The following is a 23,406-nucleotide window of genomic DNA, read 5'->3' on the forward strand; positions in this document are numbered from 1 at the left end:
TCAACATTTGTTTCCATTATCTCACGAAACTTAGAAAAAGTAGTTTCTCATCATTATAAAAAACAGATCCCACAGCTGGCACTTAATTGGCTATCTTATCAATGAAGAGGCCACAGAACTTGGACCTGAGGTCAGACTACTTGTGTTCCAGTCTAAAATCTGCTACTTAGTAGTTGTATGTGTCCGTAGGCAATTTACTTCACATCTCTAAGCCTCTCTATCTATATCTGTAAAAGAAAGATAATAATAGGACTCAGGATTTTTTGAAAGTTAAATAACTTTCCTGAAATATTTAGCTAACCAGCTTCATACAGCTACTCAATATATGATAACTGTGCATAATTATTTAGGATAGGAGGGATGAAGTGAATAGGAACATCAAGTCCAGGACCTAGATGATTCAGATATCATAGGGGTAGAAAAATGGTAACCTTCTCCTTGATATTTCAACTGCTAAAATATTGAGTTAGCCCTTATAAGTTAGTATTGCTAGTCATTCTGAAATTTCTAGCTCTTGCTTTGTTCTCATTCCAAAATCAACTATATCTTTTATTGTAACTCAGGGTCGAGTTTGTAAAACAAAAAATTTAAGACTTTCAGGCAAAATAATATGCTAAGTTTAAGCTTCACTACAGCCCCTCAGTGTTGCTTCAAACATACAGAAGTCATAAAGTATAAAAATAAAAAAGGAATATACATAACTAGACTCAAAAACAAGGATGTTCTTCAGCAAGAGGGAAAGTTGTACTCAGAGGAAAGTTGAGGAATACAAGAACTAATGCTGAGAAATGTAGTAGTAAATTTTATAAGCTACTGAATATTTCTTTAATAAATTTATTTATCTTATTTATTTATTTTTGGCTGTGTTGGGTCTTCGTTGGTGTGCACAGGCTTTCCTCTAGTTGCGGAGAGTGGGAGCTACTCTTCGTTGTGGTGCACATGCTTCTCATTGTGGTGGCTTCTCTTGTTGCAGAGCACGGGCTCTAGGTGTGTGGGCTTCAGTAGTTGTGGTGCACGGGCTCAGTAGTTGTGGCTTGCGGGCTCTAGAGTGCAGGCTTAGTAGTTGTGGCGCATAGGCTTAGTTGCTCCACAGCATGTGGGATCTTCCCGGACCAGGGCTCGAACCCGTGTCTCCTGCATTGGCAGGTGGATTCTTAACTGCTTTGCTCCCAGGGAAGCCCAAGCTACTGAATATTTTAAAAACCAAACTATTTTTTTTTTTTAATTTAAAAGGGAAGGTAAACTAAACTTCTCAGCACATAAAATGGGCTTGTATTCAGAAGACAAGAAAAACTAAACAACTGTAAACTCTCTTTAAAATTTAGAAAAATTTATAGATAATAACAAACTATATTTGATTTTAAAACATTTAGGAAAATCACCGAAAGAATAGAAATACTACCTATATCTTACAATGTACAAGAACTGTAGGAACACTTTTTAATCTTTTCCACTGATAATAGGAAAGAATAATGAAGTAAAGAAAAACAGTGATAATGAAAACAAACTACAGTCATCCCTTGGTATCCATGGGGGATTGGTTCCAGAAATCCCCTCTCCAACATCAAAATCTGTGGATGCTCAAGTAACCTCATTTAAAATGGCATAGTACAGTTGGCCTTCTGTATCAGCAGATGTGGAACCCACAGATACAGAGGGCTGACTGTAATATGATACAAATAAATCCAACTACATTATACTACTATGTTAGTAACTCAGTGTATGTAAACTGATGAAACGCGCCTATTTAAAGAAAGTACTTATTTTTTATTTTTAAAAGTCCATTTTCTGCAGCTTGTAGAGACACACCCAAAACAGAACCACAGAAATATTTAAAATAAAGGGATTGAAAGGTCAACATATGAAAACAAATAAAGGGAAGCTAGTATATAAATATCAATTGATATAATTAGGAAAAGTAAGCTTGGTGGGGAGGACATTAGAGTAGAGAGGAACACTACCTAAATAGGAAAAGGGACAATGTCTTGAAGATATAACAATCATGAATGTATGTGTACCTGATTATAAAGCCTCAAAATATAGAAACTGACAGAATTACAAGGAGAAATGGAAAAAAATTTACTATTACGATAGGAAATTGTAGCACATCTCTATCACAAACAGAAAAAAGATTAAGGCTATAGAAGTTAAAATAAGAAAATAAACAGGTTTGATTATGTATATATGGATGATTCTAGATTCATTTCAAGATACCAGTTATATTTACAAAAATTGGTTACAGTATTAGATAAAAAAGGAAGTCTCAAATATTACATAATAGCATACAAACCATCTTTTCTGACTATATGAAACTAAATTAGAAATCACAATAAAAAGTTTTTAAAATACTAGGAAATCTTAAAAATGAATTTCTAAATATCTCATGGATTAAAGAGGCAGTGACAATGAAAATTACAAAATACTTGAAATTGAGCAAAAGTGAAAGTACTATATACAAAACCCTGTAAGATGCAACTAAAGCAATGCATAAAGAAAAACTTACAGTTTTAGACATATATTTTAAAAAGTAGATGTAACTAAAAATAAATGAGTAAAGGTTTCAATCCAAGAAACAGGAAAGGTAAGGTAAATTTGAGAGATGATAATAATAGAAACAACATAAAGGAAGTAATAGAAGAACAGAATTAATGAACTAGAAAGCACACAACAGATAGAACAAAACCTCTAATAATGTTGATCAAGGGAGAAAAAAGGAAAAGCATAAATATTAGGAAGAAAAAGTTATAACTACAGATTGCAACTTTTTAAATCATTCAGGAATGCTGAGATCCATTTGAAAATTTTTGAGAACTGGGATTGAGTGGTTAACTTTTTAAAAAATATAAAATAGGAAAATTGACTTAAGAAATACATATCCTAATTAACTTAAAAACCATTAAAAATTGAATAATCAAATCTATGTTTCAACAAATGACATGAGGCATACACTAAGTGTTAGGAGTTTTACCAGTCTTCAAGAAACAGTTAATCTTACTCTTTTGAAAATTGTCCCCTGCTCCATTCAGTTTAGAAATAGTACCATAAGGTATTCAGAAGTAAACCCAATAAACATATGCAAGATTTTTGTTAAGAAAACCACAAAATAGATTCATAAGGAAGATAAAAAATAGGGACACAAAGGGCAACTCAATTTTTAGGATTATATATCAATACATGTATTATCAAAACTGGATGAGAATAATACAAGAAAATAATATGAACCACTCTCACATACTGACACAACTGGCAAAGAAAATTAATCAGTTTATAATCTAAATAAAAACTGTGGCCAGTATGATATATCTTAGGAAGTTTACTCTTAAGTGGTTTGAAATTTTTAAAAAGTTAATGTAATATTTCACATTAACATTAAAATCTCAACAAATAAGAAAGAGCATAGAAAAACATTCATTCAGGAATTTCTTTAAAATGTTGAGCAAAGTAGGAATAGAAGGGACCTTTCTTAATCTAATAAAGGATATCTATCAAAAACCTATAAAAGATATATTTAATGACTAAGCTGTGGGAGAATGCCACTCACTACTTCTTTTCAGCACTCTAATAGAGATACTAGCCAAAAGACAGAAAAAGAATAGAAAGACAAAATTGTCCTGTTTGTAGTCAACATAATTGTCTACACAGCAAATATAAGAAAATGTATATAGTGTTGTAACTATTAGGCAAGTTCAGTATAGTTGCTAGATAAAAGACCAACAGAAAAATTGCTAGCATTACTATACTCAGTTCCAACCAAGTGAATGTATAATATTAAAGGAAAAAGGCTCCATTCTCTCTAGAAACAAAACTATAAGGTATTCAGAAATAAACCCAATAAACATATATATGCAAGACTTTTGTTAAGAAAATCATAAAATAATGATATTCATAAGGAAAATCTGAATAAATGGAAATACCATGTTCATGGAAAGACTCAATATTGTATTGATGCAGTTGGCCCCGAATAATCTATAAATCAGCAAGCTGATCCTAAAATTCATGTGGAAGAATGAAGGGACAAAAATAACAATTTTGAGGAAGAACAAGTTGAGAGGACTTGTCCTATCAGATTTTAAGATTTATTACAAAGCCACAGTATTAGCTGTAGATATAGACAATTAGTGGAACAGAATAGAGCACCCTGAAAAACAATACACATACACACAATATGTGACAGAGATTACTTTTTAATCAGTAGAGAAATAACAAACTAATTAATAAATTATGCTGGGTCAAAACTGGTTTTCCATGTGGAAAGAAAATATTCCTTCCTTAGCTCACATCATACAGGAAAAATTCTCAGTAGTTTAAATAAAATCTAAAAATGAAAAGCAAAACTTTAGAAGTTCAGAAGAAAATACAGAACATATTTATCACTTTGAAGTAGGAAGGGTTTCTTAAAGAATACATAGAAGGTACAAACCATAAAAGAAGAGATTAAAATTTTTAAACTTTTGTTCACACACACAAAAAAACATAAAATTATGAGAAGCACAAAAGAATGAAATTGAACTCCTTACCTCACACCATATATACATAAGTTCAAAATGGATCAGAGACTTAATATAAACTAAAATTATCAAACTCTTAGGAGGAAGCATGGCTAAGTCTTCATGACCTTGACTTTGCAAAGGATTCTTAAATATTACACCAAAAGCATGAGTGAGAAAAGAAAAAAATACATAATTTAGACTTAAAAGGTAAAACTTTTGTGCTTCAAAGAGTACCATCAAAAGTGAAAGGAGAGCACACAGGATGGGAGAAAATATTTGCAAATCATATTTCTGATAATATCTGATATATTCAGTGTATATAAAGAACTCTTACAAAAAAGACAACTCAGTTTTTAAATGGTCAAAGGATTTGAATAGGAATTTCTCCAAAGAATATATAAAAATGGCCAACAAGCACATGAAAAGATGTTTAGCATCATTAGTCATAAGTAAAATGCAAATCAAAACCATTATGAAATACCACTTCACACTCACTAAGATGGCTAGAATTAAATTTTTAAAAAGAAAGGAAAATACCAAGTGTTGGAGAGGATGTGGAGAAATTAGAACCTTCAAACTTTGCTGGTGGGAATGTAAATAAAATGGTACAATTGCTATGGAAAACAGTTCTTCAAAAAGTTAAAGAATTACCATATGATCCAGCAATTCCAAAAGGTTGCATACTGTGTAATTCCTTTTATATGACTTTCTTGAAATGAAAAAACTATTGAGATGCAGAATACATCAGTGGTTGCTGGGGGCTAAAGAGGCTATGATGGGAAGAAGGAAGGTGTGGCTATAAAAGGGCGGCAACAAGAGCCATCCTTGTGGTGATGGAAATATTTTATACTTTACTACATCAACATCAATGGCCAGGTTGTGATATTGCACTATATTGTACTATTGTAAGAGGTTACCACTGGGGGAAACTGGGTAGTGTGCAGACAGACAGGATCTTTCCATATTATTTCTTACAACAACATGTGAATCTAAATTATCTCAGAGTAAAAAATTTACCTAAAAAAAGATATATTTATACAGTGGGATATTATACAGAGTTTAAAATAAATGAACTGTAAGGAACTATATGAATCAAATTGGATAAATCATTAAAACAACTTTGAATATAAAAACCAAATTGCAGAAGAATTTATTGTTACTATGTATTTTACAATATTTATATAAAATTTGAGAACATTGCCTTATTTCTTGATACATATGTAATTATGATATAAAAATATACTTGGAAATAATAAAATTCAAATTCAGGATAGTGATTTCCTCTGGGGATTATCAAGAGAGGAAATCAGCTTCTGAAAGGGAGCGCAGGAGGATCAATTACATCTGTACTGTTTTATTTCTTTAAAAAAAAAAAAAAGGTGAAGTGTTATAAAATGTTGAGCTTTTTTTGAGCTAGGTGGTGAATATGGTTGTTAAACTGTTTTCTTTTCTGTATGTTTAGAATAGTCTATATTTTTAACTGTTAGTACACAGTTGTGTGTATCAATAATTAAATTTTTAAATGAATCTTACAAGTATTGCATTTAACCAGTAAACTGATCATAATATTATCTATTAATTTATACAAGGATTCTTAGAAGTGCTTGCCATTCTACAAATTTATCCTCAAGAATAAAACTACGTGATGAGAGCTTAGATTTCCAGTTAGTTGTCAACTTTTTTCTCTCTTGAAATTAGCTATTTTAGAATGATAATACTAGATACCATTTATTCACCTCTTATTATGTGCATATGCTGTTGCAAGCACTTTGCATGTATCTCATTTAATTCCTAAAACAACTCCTTGAAGTAGATATCATCTACATTTTCCAATGAGGAAACTTGGCTTAGAGAGAGTAAGTGTTGATAGTTTGTCAGAGGTCACACAGCTAGTAAATAGTACAATCAGAAGTGGAACCTGGGTCTCTCTGATGCTAGAGTCATGCTTTTAAGCCACTACACTGTCTGTATAGTCTTTACTTTATATGTGTAATTGTCATAAAAATTCTATAATAAATTAGAGTTTATTGAAAGGGGAGGAGGACAAACATTATCTGTTCTATATAAGTTCATGAATTCAAGAGACCCAAGATATAAGCATCCAATCACATTTTTATTCCTCTCTCCCATCCAGTCTATTCATACCTGACTCCCTCCTGCTGTTATTGTTGAAAACCTACTATCCATTCCTGTAAGAACTGCAATGGACTGCAATTTCCATTGTTATATTATTACAGAAATTTTCAGTTGAGAAGACAGTTGAAGGAATTGAAATGGCTCAAGGAATTTAGGATGACTTGGAACTTTATATCCCATATTGCATTTCACAGAGAACAGAACTGGGGTCTTCTGATTTCTGATCTTGTGTTGTTATTATTGAGTCTTTCCTTAAAGAAAACAGTCTGAGAAACAACATTAAGGGTAATTTAAAAATAAACATCATTTGTTCTGTCATTCACTCCTAACTTCATTCTTCTGCAGTCCTCCACTAGATGTCCTCTTCCTCTTTCTAGAATTACCCTTCATAGAAATGAGCTCTTGCTAGAATCTGTAGCACCATCTTCATAATAGTTTGGGGTTTTTGACTTTTTATTTTTACCTGGAATAGAGCACAGGATGGTGGAGAGTAGAAATCCTACCTCCTGATAAAATCACAATACCTACTCTTTTTTTTCCTCAGGAATCATCAAAACCAGTAGATTCTAACCTTTAGAATTGTTTAGTTTATTAATGATTGATGATGGTAAAATTTTTTGGCAATTTGGATTAAATTGTTATTTAATTGTTTTGTGAAAAATGTGCCAATGAATTTTAGATGATATAAACAATTACCTCTGGCTTGCAGAATGTGTAAGTAAGTCTATAAACAAGAAATAACCATGAGAAAATAAATGTCTGGCACCAATATTCTAAATGTTTATACTTTACCTGGTTGTGGATATCTATGTTCTTTATTATTCAGGCTACACTTAGTTTTCCAGGTCTAAAAATCCCCCCATTCTTTTGACTATGTTTGTTGATGATACTCTACTAGAACCCTTTCATGAGAGGTGTCATAACATATAAGAATCCCATTATTCATCAGAAAGAATTGATTTACTTTCTTAATTGAGAATATTAGGTTTATTCTGTTAAAATTAATAGCAATGTAATTGTGTTTAGAGGCTTTAAAAGAAATATATAATTGTGCAGGCATAGATGTGCCCATAATTTAATCTTTTTGTGTTTATGGTGGTAGGTCATTTATACTTTACCTTGGAGAAAGATTATTTATGTTTTGCCTTCTTTATTTTCTAAGGAACTGGCATTTGATCCATATGAATCATATGCTCGAGATATTTTACGACCTGGTTTTCATGATCGTTTCCTTAGTCAGTTATCAAAGCCTGGAGCGGCACTCTATTTGCAGGTATAGTAGTTTTTAGATCAAGATATATGATGTCTGAAAAGTAAACTTAAAAATTAAATCACTTTGTTTTCTAGTCAATAGGCGAAGGTTTCAAAGAAGCTGTTCAGTATGTTTTACCCAGGCTACTTCTAGCCCCTGTTTACCACTGTCTACATTACTTTGAACTTCTGAAGGTAAGAAAACTTTCTTTTACTTATAAAATATTCAAGTGTGTTACAGTTTTTTACCAATTCATTTGTGAATCATTATGTGAGCGCTCATGAACATGTCTGTATCTATTTTCTTTTTCTAGTTAAGAAGCAAATGTAAATGAATCTACAGAAGAGTGGCATATTTTCTCCAGTTTCAATAGTGAATTTTAAAGCAATCATCAGATATTTTTTTCTTGTGCCCTTACTTTTTGTTTACATGGTCGAATGTTTGGAAACAACCTTGTATTTATGCATCCAAGTCTCCATTTTGGGACCTCAGCAGATTCAGGGACTTACATAAGGAACCAGTGTGGGGATAACGCCAAAGTAATGGAGAAGATTAATCACCTAATTTTCGTAGCTTAAGTTTGCAACTACGTCTATAGAACTGCTTACTGTTACTTTAGAAGCAGTGAACTATAGTAATCCTAGTAAAAATTTCCCATTTGATTAAAATACTCAATTTAAAAAGCACCAAAAAGAAAAGGTTCTGCTTTTTTTCCCTCTTTTCCTATTATGCACTGAAATTAACTAGGGAAAAGGGAACCTTAGTCTGTATAAATTATTATTCAATAGTGTAGCTCCAGGTGGTTTACTTTTAAATATCTTATGTATCTAATGATGTCTGCTTTGGATTATGGATAATATGTCCTAAAAAAACATCAAATTTTTTTCAAAAATTTTAAATAATGAATGAGATAATAAAGATATTCTATTTAATGAACTAACCCCATAAATACAAAATGAGACATGCATTAATACTATTATTATTTCTTTAGCTTTTAAAAGAATGTTTTATTAAAGAAAAATTCTATTTAATATCATGATTTTGTTATGAAGCATGTATTATTAGAAATCAGATTTATAGTTTGCAGGAGTACATGAAGGCTCTCTGTAATGAATCAATGAATGAATAGAAAGCCTGAATTTAGTAAACTGGAGGAACTCAGATTCTTACATTTTCCTTCCATTTTCCCAGGTCTCTCTACATTGTAGTAATTTGGAGTTCAGTTAGATTTGTTAAGTAGGAATGTTTGAAGTAGGAAAGGACTAAGGAAGTTAAAGGACTTGATCACCAGGCAGAATTATGGAGCTCTTAGCTCTGTTCTAGGCTGCAAACAGAATACCACTTATGGTCTTCGGTAATATAGGATGATTATTTTAAGAGGATAATCAAGAGGAAGCATTTGGTGTGTAAATCATTCTTTACAAAAATTCATTATGACAAATCATAACCTCAGAATGGGATATTTGCAAACAAGTTTATTATATAGATCCCTTCCTCATAATGGAATCTATCTGTAATAATGAGATTTTTACCTGAGACTACAATGAAATTCTGATGGATTAAAGGCCATATGAAACCTTGAAGCAGTCATTAATTAATAAGTAAGAACAAGAAGATTTGATGAAGTTTCAGAAGGCTATAAAACCTAACCATCTTAATAGTATAAGAGAAATTAATCCCCCAAGTATAGGCAATTAAATTTTTTAAAATTATAAGTTATGGTAATAAAACTTTTTTTAATTAAATTTATTTATTTATTTTTGGCTGTGTTGGGTCTTCGTTGCTGTGCTCAGGCTTTCTCTAGTTGTGGCGAGCGGGGGCTACTCTTTGTTGCCGCACGCAGGCTTCTTATTGAGTGGCTTCTCTTGTTGCAGAGCATGGGCTCTAGGCGTGTGGGCTTCAGTAGTTGCAGCACGCGGGCTCAGTAGTTGTGTCTCATGGGCTCTAGAGCGCAGGCTCAGTAGTTGTGGCACTCGAGCTTAGTTGCTCCACGGCATGTGGGATCTTCCCGGACCAAGGCTCGAACCCGTGTCCCCCACATTGGCAGGCGGATTCTTAACTACTGCACCACCAGGGAAGTCCCTCAAATTTTTATTTTATTATTGCATCAATCAGCAATTTAAAAGATTTCTACTGGTAAGCACATGTGTTCCTAGTTCATATTACTGCCTAAATTTCATTGCAAAATTAATAGTATATTGGGCAGGAAACTGCCCAATTACTTCCACAAATTGTCATCCCTCCTTTTTATTCTGCATTCCCTCAGCACTAATGTACTGTTTGTATTTATTATCTTTAATTTGTATTTGTTGGTATGTTGCTTAAATAGTTTTATTGAGCAGTATTTCAAAGTGTATTCTATAGAATGCTAGTCCCATAAGATACTCTAAATTAAAAGCTTGGGGGAAGGAATTCCCTGGTGGTCCAATGGTTAGGACTCCATGCTCTCACTGCCGAGGGCCTGGCTTCAATCCCTGGCCGGGGAACTAAGATCCCACAAGCCATGCAGTGCAGCCATAAAGAAAAAAAGGTTTGGGAGAAATGTTCAGTGGTCAAATACGTTTGGGGAACACTGTATCCCTAATTATACTCCTAGAAATTTTCAGTGTACATTAGAATATTAAAGGCTTTGTGAAATTGTGCAATAAAGCAATCTAAAGCAATTAATTCCCAAATTAATTAGACCATGGAACCCTTTGAAACTGTAATTATTTCTGGAGGTTACTTTGGGAACTTATCATAGAATTCCTCCATCAGAAGAACTGAAAGACCTAACACTTAATGGTCTAAGATTTTTTCCAGTAATGTGATTCTCACTAACTAAATTTTTTTCCTCTGGGTATTGTCATAACTTCAAGTGCCAGTGTGGACTAGGTGATTCTGGACTCAACAATGATTAAATAAAATCAGCTCAGTGGGAAGCAGCAAAATGCTAAGACACCAATGACAATTGGAAACTAACCATAATTTATCTATGGCATGGAGTGGCTTTTGAAAGACTAGATAGGACTGTGATTTTTTTTTCTGACTCTAGCCTGGTAGCCTGCTAGCTGAGTAGCCTGTAACAAGTCACCTCACCTTCTGAGCTCTGGTTTTCTTATCTGTGAAATGCTCTTATCTTACTGGGTTGTTCTGTCAACCAAGAGAATGTATGTAAAAGTACTTCATATGCAGTAAAAAAATACAAAGACTGAGTATTGTCATTACTAGAAAATTTTCTTCTTGTCTTGCATATATCTTAAACTAACATTTTACTACCTTCATCTTTCACCACTTCCCCACTTCTCCTGCCTGCCCAAATTTATATTCCATTTCTTTGTTGATCACCTCAGATCCCTTCACCAGAAGCCTCAGTACCATCTTTGATTCTTCTCTGTCCCTTATTAGCAGAGCATCATGATTTGATTCCAGAAATGATTCTGGAATCCAGTCTGTTCTCCCATTCCACTGACACTGCCTTAGTCCAGACCCTCAGCATGTCTTTCCTGGGTTACTGTAGCAGTTTCCTATATGGTCTTTGTGTCTCATGGAACTCCCAGTTTAAAAAGTGCAGTTGGTGCCCTGTGAAGTGGGACACAAAAGTCTAAATTCTTTAGCCTCTCTCCAGCCTCGTCTCTCAATACTTGATGTTACTTACCTTATGCTTTAGCCATAAAAAATTTCCAAGCAACTCTGGATGTGTCAAATCTGTTCAGGATTCCATAGCTTTCTTTTTTTCTATTTTCCTGGAATTTCTCTTCTATTTCTACCTTCCCCTTTCATCTGAAAAATTCCTGCTTGTCAAAGAGTTTGTTCAAATGTTGGTTCTCCGTCAAGTTTCCCTTGGTTTCCTAGGCTGATCCTTTGACTAAGCTCCTTTATTCTCTTCGTATCTCTTTATAGAACATGTCCCATTTTTACTGTCTACCTTGTCATTAGACTGTATACTCCATAAAGAATGGAACTGAGCCCTGTGTATCTTTGAATTCTCATGCCTATTAGTGTTTGGCACTTAGACATTCCATAAATGCTTGTTAAAAAATGAATAGCAAAAATAAAGTAAGTTTTCCTTACGATTCCTATAAATGTTTTATATTTGTAGGAATAGTTTAACTGTAAATTGTATATAATTACATTTACTTTGGAAACTTAGAATGCCTTCAACTTTACAAATTCAGAAAATAAAAGTTTAGTTATTAATAGTATGACTTTAATGCCACTGAAACTGGAAAAAAGAAATACTTTCCCCCCCCCCTTCCTCACCCCCCCAGCAAGTTAGTTCGCAATCAAGTCTTTGGAACCTTTGATTAATTTTTTTCACATTAAAGTTAATTTTTATGAAGTTAAAAAAAAACCAAAAAAACTTCCTTTGTGTCCTTTTGAAAACCTCATTATTCCAGTAATGTGATTTTCCTATGTGAAGTTTAATTTGCTTTATTAAACCAATTTAGAGTTGTTTCTTGGGGCTAAGTAAATATGTTGACCAGTATTTTGAAGGTTACCAAATCAGTACATTGTTCAGTTCAGCAAAAATGTTAACTTTTTCTTTGTTCTTTAGATATATTATTTTATCCTCTTAAGGTATACTCAGACAAATGTTAGAAAAAAGTCATCCAGGGTGATTTTGAGCCAATCAGTTTCCTAGAAATTTACCTATTCTCTTTCCAATATGCTGGGTACATATAACCTAGGGGAAAGTAAGTCTCCCTCAATTTAAAAAATCAGGTTCAAATCTATATTGTTATTTGTGCATTAGTGTGTTAGTTTCCGAGGGCTGCTAGAGCAAAGCACCACAGACTGAGTGGCTTAAAAACAACAGAAATTTATTCTTGCACAGTTCTGGAGACAAAAAGTCCAAAATTAGGGTGTTGGCAGGGCCATACTCTTTCTAAAGTCTCTAGGGAAGAACCCTTACTGCCTTTTCTTGGCTTCTGGTGTATCCCAGCAATCCTTGGCATTCCTTGGCTTATAAATGCCTTCACTTCAATCTTTGCCTCCATCTTCACATCACTTTCTTCATATCTTCACATTCTTCTCTGTTACCTCTGCATCCAAATCTCTTTCCTCTCTCATAAAATGCCAAGTCAGTGGATGTAGGACCCACCCTAATCCAGTGTGACCTCATCTCAACTTGATTATATCTGCAAAGACCCAATTTTCTTTTTTTTTTTTAATTTATTTAATTTATTTATTTTTGGCTGCATTGGGTCTTCGTTGCTGCGCACAGGCTTTCTCCAGTTGTGGCGAGTGGGGGCTACTCTTCGTTGCGGTGTGCAGGCTTCTCATTGCAGTGGCTTCTCTTGTTGTGGAGTACGGGCTCTATGCACGCGGGCTTCAGTAGTTGTGGCACACGTGCTCAGTAGTTGTGGCTTGTGGGCTCTAGAGCACAGGCTCGGTAGTTGTGGTGCACGGGCTTAGTTGCTCTGCGGCATGTGGGATCCTCCCGGACCAGGGCTTGAACCCGTGTCCCCTGCATTGGCAGGCGGACTCTCAACCACTGTGCCACCAGGGAAACCCAAGACCCAATTTTCAAATAAGATTATATTCACAGGTACCATGTGTAGAACTTTTTTGGGGAACACAATTCAACCCATTACAGTTAGTTTTTGGTATACTATAAAAATTAAATTCATTTTTGTTTTTCTGATTCTCCAGTGTATATTGGCTTTCTTAAACGCATAAAAATATATTTTTTGCATGGGCCAATTAATCATTTCCTCCTGATCTTAGATTTTAACATTTAATTTCAGTCCAGCAAAAATCTAGTGAAAAGCCAACAATTGCAGTATTTTTCAAATAGATGGATTATAAGCAGCTAAAAACTCATGGGAATTCAAAATTACTAACAATCTTCTGAATAAGACTAAATGTACATAACTGAGGTTGGGGTTATCATGTATGCTTTCCCTTAAATGAAAAAATAATAGAAAATTTAACACTTAAAACCTCCATACCTTTCTTAGGTTTCATTGATAATAAAACATACGAGATTAGGAAAATAATTGAGAGAAACATGTCCAGGTTTAATTTTAACACGTCACAACAACCCTCTGTTTTTAGGTAAGATTAAATTAAGAACCAGTGGAATAGTAAATAATTTAGTGGATGTTAATTCGTTATAACAGTGCAGTGCAAGCATACTGCACACTTGATCACAAGCTTTACTTTAGAAAATAAGAGACACTAAAGACTTTAATCTGAATGTTCACATGGTTAGACACTTGCTATATGTTAAAATTTAACATTAAATTTTCTAATATTCCTAGATTTTTGTGTACTGACTGACTTGAAGAATAGTCCTTAACATTTCCCCTTAGCATCATAAATATTGCCAAAATTGTAGCCCCAAATGCTTAAGTACAGAACTGTGGGAAAGGGTTACAGATAAGAACTTAGAACTGAATGGTGCAGTGAGTGGAAAACTTAGGCTCAAGAACTGAGAAATGTTAAAAGTAGGAGACATTTTTCCTCCCAGAGTAGTTTTTTTTTTCAGTATATAAAACAAATTGGAAAAGGCAGATATAAATTGTGCTACATCACTCACTTTAAACACCCACTAGTGGCCTTCACATAGTGCACCAGAAACTCTTTGTAAAGAAATATGCTCTGCAGACCCCTACTACAGGTATCTTGTATGCATTTGTTAATGGCTTTGGTTTGTTGCTTTTTCAGTTTGGGAGCTGGACAAGTATCAAACATCTTCTACTCTAGATAATTTTTTATCTACTTTTTTCATGTTCTGCATCTGGTTTAATTGCTGTATGCTTCAGACCATTTTTTTATACTGCCCATGAGCTGATGCTTAATACCAGCAATAAGAGGAGATTTAGAAAACATAGCTTCTCTCTGAGTATCATAAAAATAAGTCCAGAAGAGGTCTGTCTAGCTTCCATTCCTTTGAACTAGCTTTCTAAATTTAGAAATTCTTTTCCAGAAACCATGGGCTCAAAGCAGTGAGCTAAGTGGTATATCTGACCACAGATGTTGAATGCCTAAAGTTAAACATAGAATAGTATAATTCAGGAGCCATTATAAACAAATAGCTGACTAACATATTACTCCAGCTTTAAAATTTTAAACCAACTAAACTGCTGTGAGGAACATTCATAGTTTTGGTGATTTTTTTTCTCTGATAAGAAAAGAGAGATGGTTTTGAAAGGTATTTTATTCCATAAATGAGATTATCCTAACATTTTTTTAGGGTTGATTTCCTGTTTAAAGTTTCAAACTCGTTTCACCTTTCAGATTTTAACTTGCTTTTACATTACTGCATTTTCTGCCATTTTTTTCTCATTTCCTCTTTCTGGAACTCCAATTACATGTATGTAGAACTACTTTATTTTTGTCCCACAGATCTCTGAGACCGTTCATTTTTCTTAAATCTTTGTTCTTCAGAGTGGTAATTTCTATTGATCTGTCAATAGAATTGTTAGTTATTATACTTACTCTAGAATTTCCATTTGGACTTTGTTTTATAGTTTCCAGAGACTCCCTATCTGTCCACTCAATAAGACCATGTTTTCCTTGGATTCTTTGAATATGATCACAAAAGCTACTTTGAAGTCTTTCCTAAACCCCCCATCTGGGCCGCTTGGAGTCAGTTTCTATTAACTGGGTTATTTTCCTCAAATATGGGTCACATTTTCCCAGTATTTTTGCTAGTTAACAACTCTGGATTCTGTTGTGTTGAGGATTGCTGGGGTTCCCTTTGTGGGTTTTGGTTTTTGTTTTGTTTTGGATTGTTGGGTTTTTACTCTAGTAGTAGACAGTTAACTTTTCTGGACTCAGCTGCAAATTTGTCTCTTCTGTGTTGTGCAGCAGCTAATATCTCTGTATCACTTTTTAGGATTTCCATACGCTGCTTTTTTAGCTTGACTCTTTCCCGTCTTCCTTATACATGTATGATTTGACAGACTAAATGTTTGGGCAGAGATAGTGTTCAAATTTGGGGGCACCGTCTCTGGTTCCCTTACATCTGGAGATTCTCCCTTAATTTCCAGCCACTCTGCCAGCCTCAGGCTCTATTCCCTGGCACCTTAAACCAGTAAGTCTTCCGCTTTCTGCTCTCTGAGCTATGTACAGTTGGGGGGAATAAACTCAGTTTAAGAAAAGCAGAACTTATCCATTATAGCTCTGTCTTTCAAGAGTAGATTCCTCTTTGGTCTCTGCCTACTCTTTTGCTAGACTCCCTGGGGTCTTTTCATGCATGCAGAGTTTAGGAGTCAACCAGGCATTTGGGTAGAGTTTATTCTCAGATTTTGTGTCTCAACCCTTCTGCAGTTCATTCACTTCCATATTTCCCCCTTCAGTTTCCTCTTAAATTCTGCTCTCTTTCATCTCTAGTCTGTAAAGCTCCTCTTCTCCTCTCCTTCTTCCTCACTGTCATCATGGGAGGTTGGAGAAAGCCCTAATCCCACAAGTGTACACTTTCTAGTTGCAGCTTTTCAAGAGCAATCGTATTTCTGGCTTATGCTTTTTTTCAGATGTTTTCCAGTGCCTATAAATATTTTTAATATCTTGTTTAGATTGAATAATTGTTATCTACAGAGGGTTCTCAAGACTTCTTCACTTCACCACCATTACTGGAAGTTCTTGCATTTTTATAGCTCTTCTTCAGTATTTGTTATGGCTTTGCTGTCTGTAACAGTAGGAAGGGGATACAGTGAAGGGCTGCAACTCACATTCCACAGGTAGGCAAGAGAGCTGCTAATGTTAGAAAATGTATTCTAATAGATTTAAAGATATGAGTAGCTGGATCCTGTTTAAAATACAGTTTGAATATTGGGCATGTTTAAAAATCGGTTGCATTGATTATTTTTTTAATTGCTTTACTTACTCTTAGATCATCCTTTATCTTTTTCCTCCCCTAGATGACATGCTTGAGCTTAAAATATTCCCATACAGAAACAGTACACAAATTTAATCCAATTAGCAGGAACTCTAAAAACTTTTTACAATTATCTAGGATTGTTACAATCTGAAAACATAATAGTGATACTTAGAAACATATTTCCCTGTTTTACTTTTTTTGCTATTGTGTTATGACTTCTTCATCAAATAAACATTGTAGTATTCAATTTTTTTTCCCCTTTTTTAGCTGGAAATTCACCAGACTCTCTCCTTTTCTTTAAAAAGCTAAAAATAAAAATAAATTTGGCCTTACTGTAAAAAAGTGATTCTAAGTCACAATGAAAGGAGCTTGGTAACGTTATTCACCAGCATTTTGGCCTTTCAGTTATAGTGCAGTTTCTTTCTTCTTTTTTTTTTCTTTCTTTTTTTAAGGTGTAAGATCTTTTCTTTCATTAAGTGCTTCTCTATTTTAAAAAGTTTTCAGGGACTTCCCTGCTGGTCCAGTGGTTAAGACTTTGCCTTCCATGGCAGGGGGTGCAGGTTCGATCCCTGGTCAGGGGGCTAAGATCCCACATGCCTCGCAGCCAAAAAAACAAAACAGAAGCAGTACTATAACAAATTCAATAAAGACTTTAAAAAATGGTCCATATTAAAAAAAAATCTTAAAAAATATAAGTTTTCAGAATTTCTAATACTCTAATATTTAACTGGTAATTAATAGATAATAGTAAATAATACTTTTATCATTATCTGTCTCTATCATTCCTTTTTTTCATAAATTTATTTATTTATTATTTTATTTTTGGCAGCATTGGGTCTTCGTTGCCGTGTGTGGGCTTTCTCTAGTTGCGGCGAGCGGGGGCTACTCTTCATTGCAGTGCGCGGGCTTCTCACTGCGGTGGCTTCTCTTGTTGCGGAGCATGGGCTCTAGGCGCACGGGCTTCAGTAGTTGTGGCTCGCGGGATCTTCCCAGACCAGGGCTCGAACCCATGTCCCCTGCATTGGCAGGCGGATTCTTAACCACTGCACCACCAGGGAAGCCCCTGTCTCTATCATTCTTTTGATCATATATACTGAAAAACTTTTTCATAGACAGTTTTAATTCCTATTATATATATTTAAATGTTTATATTAATTGCAATTTTCCACTTGTCTGGATAGCAAAGAAAGACAAAAGAGAATGGATAAAGCCAATTTACCAAAATCTTAAACTGCCAAATATGGGTGAAGTATATGACTATTCATCATTTTATTCTCTCTACTTTTAAGTATTTTGTCAATTTTTATAATAAAAATTATAAATACCCATTTTAATTAATTTAAGAAACCCCAAATAAAACTATATGAAATAACTATAAACTTCAGCTAGTATTAAAAAACATTTTTTTTAATTACAAACTTTAAACTCACTGAATCGACAATAAATGTTTTTTGTTTTCCCTTCTCTTGGTCGAATATTTTTAAAATCAATATTTGAAATCTTAGTAGATAAGGTATTGCTGTAAATTTTTTAATGATGCCATTTACTTTTTAAAACCAAAAAATCTTGTCATATGATTTCTTTGGTAATTATACATTTCAGACTAGAAATTGAACTTACCATCAGTCTGATTGCTAAAACCATTAAAAGCCCATTTTAAGAGAGAAGATACTCTACTCTGATACGTACAGTATACAGAAAGTTGAAGAGCAGATATTTAGCTAAAAACATTAAATTATTACTTTTTTTAAAAAAACAGCTTTATTGAGATATAATTTACATGCCGCAGTGTTCTCTATTAAAATATGCTTTTTTTGTTTGTTTATTCGTTTTCAAATTATTTCCGCTCCCAAGCACCTGTAGGGGAGAAAGTTTTTTCCTCAACCCTCTTAGAGTCTCTGGCTGGGTCTGAAAAGGAAACTGACAAAGATGAACAGGAGAAAAGCATACAGATTTATTTAATGTAAGTTTTACATGACACAGGAACCTTGGCATGTTGAGTATTTTAAACTGAAGGAACTTGAGAAAACAGAACCAGGGAGGTCACTGACCTTCTCCCTCCCTCCTGCTGTTTTCTCAAACTCCTTCAACTTAAAATATTCAGTATGCCAAGGTGCCAAATTGGGGAGTAGTGTGTCCTGAACCCTATCACACCCTTCTCCTCCCCTACTCCCGTCCTGTCATTTACTCATGAAGTTTATCTAGAAAAGCAGTGACCCCTTTGCTATCAGGTAAGAAACCTGTCACACCCGAGGTTACTTTTAGCAGCATGAAGAAAATCAGGAATTTTGCTGGTCTCAATAGGATTAAAGAGATTCAACGAAGATAGGGGTATGAAAAAGGAAATGGGGAAATGTAGACTGTTTATTGTCCAACTATCTTTTGAACAACTCTGCTTCTTTATTGGGTAAACAAATCAAGTTCACTTTCTTGAAAACTCCTTATCTTTCCCAGCAAAGCTACTCTTTCTGCACTCATTCACTCAGTGAAGCGGTCCTACTATCCATCTGGTTACTCAGAATAGAAACCTGGAAGTCCTCAACTCTTCTCTGTCATTCTCTTCTCTGTCATTCTCCACATCCCATCCACTTTGTCACCAAGTAAGTCCTTTTCATTCTTGAAAAGGATCTTCTTTTGGATTCATCTTCTGTTCATTTCCTCTCAGTGCTCTATGAGGGCCATGATCATCTCATCTCCCTTCAGTCTTGCCTTTCCCATCCTCACCCCCCCCACCCCCCATTTGCTGTTTCCTGGGTAACCAAACCAAAGCCATCTTTCTAAAATGCAAATTTGATCACATTAGTCACTAGCTTAAAACCCTTAATGGCTCCACATCGACCCAGGTTAATGTTCAAGTTCCTAATAAGGCTTGCAGTCCTGACTTGGTCCCTGTTGACTTCTCCAACATCTTGACTCCTCACCTCTCCCCACACCCATCCTTCCCAGCCACCAGGTTCTACTCTTCAGCCAGTTTCTCTCAGCCTTGGTACTGAATAACTCTTTGATTACACATGCTGTTTCTTCTTCCTAATACATTTTTTGTACCTCTGTTTCCCCATAGCTAAACCATTCTTATCCTTCAAACCTTACAGTCATTTCCTTCTGGAAGCCTTCCTTGCTATCATCTCTCCCTTTATAATGTCAGGGGCCCTTGCTGTGTATTTCCAGAGTGTCCTATATTTTCCCCATTATAGCACTTTGTCATTCATCTGTCTTCTCTTTTACACTCTAAGCTCTAACAGCAGTGACCAGATTTGGCTTGCTCACCGTCATATTTTCATTACTTATAAATAATGTATGGTTAATTAAATATTTGTTAAATTAATTCTGATTGGAACTTCACTGGCTTCCCCTGTAGATCTGCCCTTTTGAGTTTCATTCAGCTACTATTAATATTCTAAATAGTTTCTAAAAGTGTACAAAAGACCATTTAATTATCTCAATAAAACTTGTGACTTTCCTCAAAAACTTAGAGAATTTTGCTTTTATTTCCTAATAGTGAACTGTAAGTCAGGTTATAGTTTATATTTTAAGATTTCACTTTTATATTTTCAACCATTGGCTAATTTAATAAAGATATTTTTTCATTTCAATTACAATTATGGATTATTTATAGTGTTATACTATTTATTTCATGTATTATATACCACCTTGGTAATGGTCATCTCCTTGCTTGTCTTGGGGGAAAATAAGGGTTAAGTAAAAGAAGATCGAATTCTGTTAATATCATTAACATCACATACTGGTTGAAATTTTATATATTGTAGGAGAATTATCTGCATATATGAAATCACTTTAACTCAAAAAATAACATTTGGGGGAAAGGAAGGAACTAGTTATGAAATTTACTTCATGATTCCTATCTTTGCTTGTGTTCTCACATTTTGTGATGAATGAACTCTTATATATGTACACAATATTTAAGATAAAGATAAATCTTTATTTTTATGTTCCAAATCTTAGACAATTATAGTGTATATTTCTTTTTTTTAATTTTTTTTAATTGAAGTCAGTTGATTTACAATATTGTATAAGTTTCAGGTGTTCAGCACAGCGATTTAGTTATACTATGTCTCTTGATTATATATTTTGTCATCCTTGTGCATTGCAATTTACCTATTTGAATGGAATAGGTTTTATTTGGTGAATATTTTCTAAACAAGTATTTCAGGTCATTTCAGTTCTTTGGGTAGTATATTGAAAAGGACTGAGAGTTGGGAATCCTGGGTTCTGGTCCTGCCTGCCTCCATCATAAACTAAATGGCAGTTCCTTTAATCTATAGTATTTCTTGTTGGAGAAAACTAATTTCTAGAAATAAAAACATATGGATTCAAGTTTGTTTTTAAAGAGAGGAGCCATTATAGGTTTGTGAATTAGTTGAACTCATATAAATTGCATCAGGTACAACACTTTATTTTTCTATGTGTAAACCAATCTTGAGTTTTATTTGTCTCCTATCTTTTTCCAGTGTAAAGCTTCTTAAATTTAATACTATTTATCTCTCAGGGTTTCCTTTGGGCATGCAATATACCATATTGACTACTGCCCCTTCTACTTATTTCGAAAGGACCCCCCCCAAAAAAAAACAAAAAATTACTGGTAAAAGTGGCTCCTTTCTTTTGAAAATGTAAATTTTATCATCTCTATAGATCGTATGATTTACCATTGTGCTTTAGAATATAATGCTCTGGGTAAGTTTAAATACATTCTCATATACGGCAATGTAATATCAGGACTTGATAATTTTTTAAACTATTTAGTAAACAGCATTTGTAAAATTAAATTGTTGCTGTTACATAATGTTATTAAATAGGCACCCATGAAAAGCATGGTATTGAATATCACTTTGGTAACAAGAGGATGCTGCTTTGTGGAGTCTCATTTACATACTAATTGCCATTGCTTTGTTTCTGTAGCAACAATAAGCCACCTCTTTGATGGTGGTTAGCTTGAATTATTCTGCACCAATGCCCAGTTTAAATCAGCTATGTTAAGTAAAAGAAGCAAAGAATGCTTATAAGGAAGGTCATTTATTACATTGAAATTTGTTTTAGATGCTTGACTAATGCTGTGAAGGTAAATATTACATTTAAAAATTATTTCATCAGTAAAGTTTTATGGTTTTTAAAATAGACTTTGGGTTTGTGCTTTTAAAATATATTAAAAATATTTTTGAGATACCAGTATATTCTGTATGTGAAATGCTATAGTTAATGATAGATAAATGACCCAGAAACTTGAAACATCTTTAGAATAGAAAATCAAATGCATCTCTAAATGGATTTGTTACTTTCAGAGTTCTTTTTATGTGTTAGAATTGTGTGTTTTGTATGACTTTAGGTATGTTTGCCTGAATTAATAATATTAAAAATATCAAAGGATAGAATATAAAGGACTCAATAATATTCTGTTGTTAGTGTCAACTCTTTTTTTTGCTTTGTATCATATTGACTTGAATATTGAGTGATTAAATTCTGAAACAACTCAGTGAAGTAGTTTACTCTTTAGTGGTACTTTTATTAAACCATCTAGAATTTTGCCCTTTCTTACTGAATATTGCTTTCAGTGTTAGATTATCTGCTGCCTTTGAAGCCTAAACTTGATAAAGTTTATGGTAATATTTTATTTGTCTCCAAAAATTCTGCCATATGAGAGGTAAATACTTTGGAATCATAGAGATGGACGATACTTTTAGAGATTACCCAGAGTCCAGCCTTCAGCCTACCATTAATATCCGTTAAGTAAAAACCTAGTATCTTTCTTTATGAACACTTGGCCATTGGCTTTCTTTAATCTAGCTGGCCATGGTGAAGAGAAATACTATGAGTAAAAGGTATTTGCATATTTTTTGTAAGGTAGCTATTTTTAAGTCTCTTATCCTTTAGCAACTGTCTACCTCCCCCAGCCCTTTTTTGTTGGAAATTATGTGAATAGATTTTTGTTTTACTTAACACAAATGAGACTGGATATTTTTCTAAAGAGTACAGATTATGCCTCAGTGAGTTATAAATAATGGATATAAGAAATCTGAATAATAAAACCTGATTGTTAAATAGGTATTACAATATATTTATTACTTCTGGAATATTTGAGCATTAAGATATTTTAAGCAAATTATTTTTATAAAAATTGTCTGGAGCATTGAGTAAGAATATGTTTACTTTTCATAGGTCATCAGTACACACGTATGTGTGTGTGTGTGTGTGTCTGTGTCTGTGTGTCTGTGTGTGTGTGTGTATAACCTGTATCAGCTGAAGCAAAAAAGGAATTTATTGTTAATCTTTAAGAGATACCTCTCCAAGAACAAAGTTCTTAAAGTACTAATGGATAATGAAGCTCTTTGAAAAGTAAACCTTTATAAATTACTATTTTTTATGGTTTTATTTCTCAAGTCTTTTTCCTTTATGACAGAGAGTAAGTGTTCTTAAATGTTGCGTGAAAGCTCTATTAATAAACGTTATTTCTTAACTTTTCCTTTTTGGTGGCCACAAAGAGATTTATAAGGTTACTGAATTATTGTCACTTACTGTCACTCATACCTCAGTTAATTGCTTGCTTGAATTACCACCACCTAGTTGCATTGATGATTAGTAGTTATTGATGACTCAATTCTTGTTAAGTACAGACTCTCTGTCTGGCACATGTGGTATCTTTAGCCACTAATTGAAAATGTGCTTGAGTTTCACTAATATGTATATTCCTAGTTTTACTCAAAATC

General features: G+C 33.8%; 1 protein-coding gene across 2 annotated transcripts in view; it reads left to right on the plus strand.

Moving 5' to 3' along the window:
• Window positions 1–23,406, plus strand: part of SOS1 (SOS Ras/Rac guanine nucleotide exchange factor 1) — a 152,499-nt gene that overhangs the window by 84,981 nt on the left and 44,112 nt on the right. For both annotated transcript variants that reach the window (XM_036873665.1, XM_036873666.1), the window contains exons 7-8: window positions 7,789–7,899; window positions 7,974–8,072. In XM_036873665.1, the coding sequence (XP_036729560.1) occupies window positions 7,789–7,899; window positions 7,974–8,072 (210 nt within the window). The remainder of the gene's footprint in view (window positions 1–7,788; window positions 7,900–7,973; window positions 8,073–23,406) is intronic.

Source organism: Balaenoptera musculus, chromosome 13 (genome assembly GCF_009873245.2).
Source record: "Balaenoptera musculus isolate JJ_BM4_2016_0621 chromosome 13, mBalMus1.pri.v3, whole genome shotgun sequence".
NCBI lineage: Eukaryota > Metazoa > Chordata > Mammalia > Artiodactyla > Balaenopteridae > Balaenoptera > Balaenoptera musculus.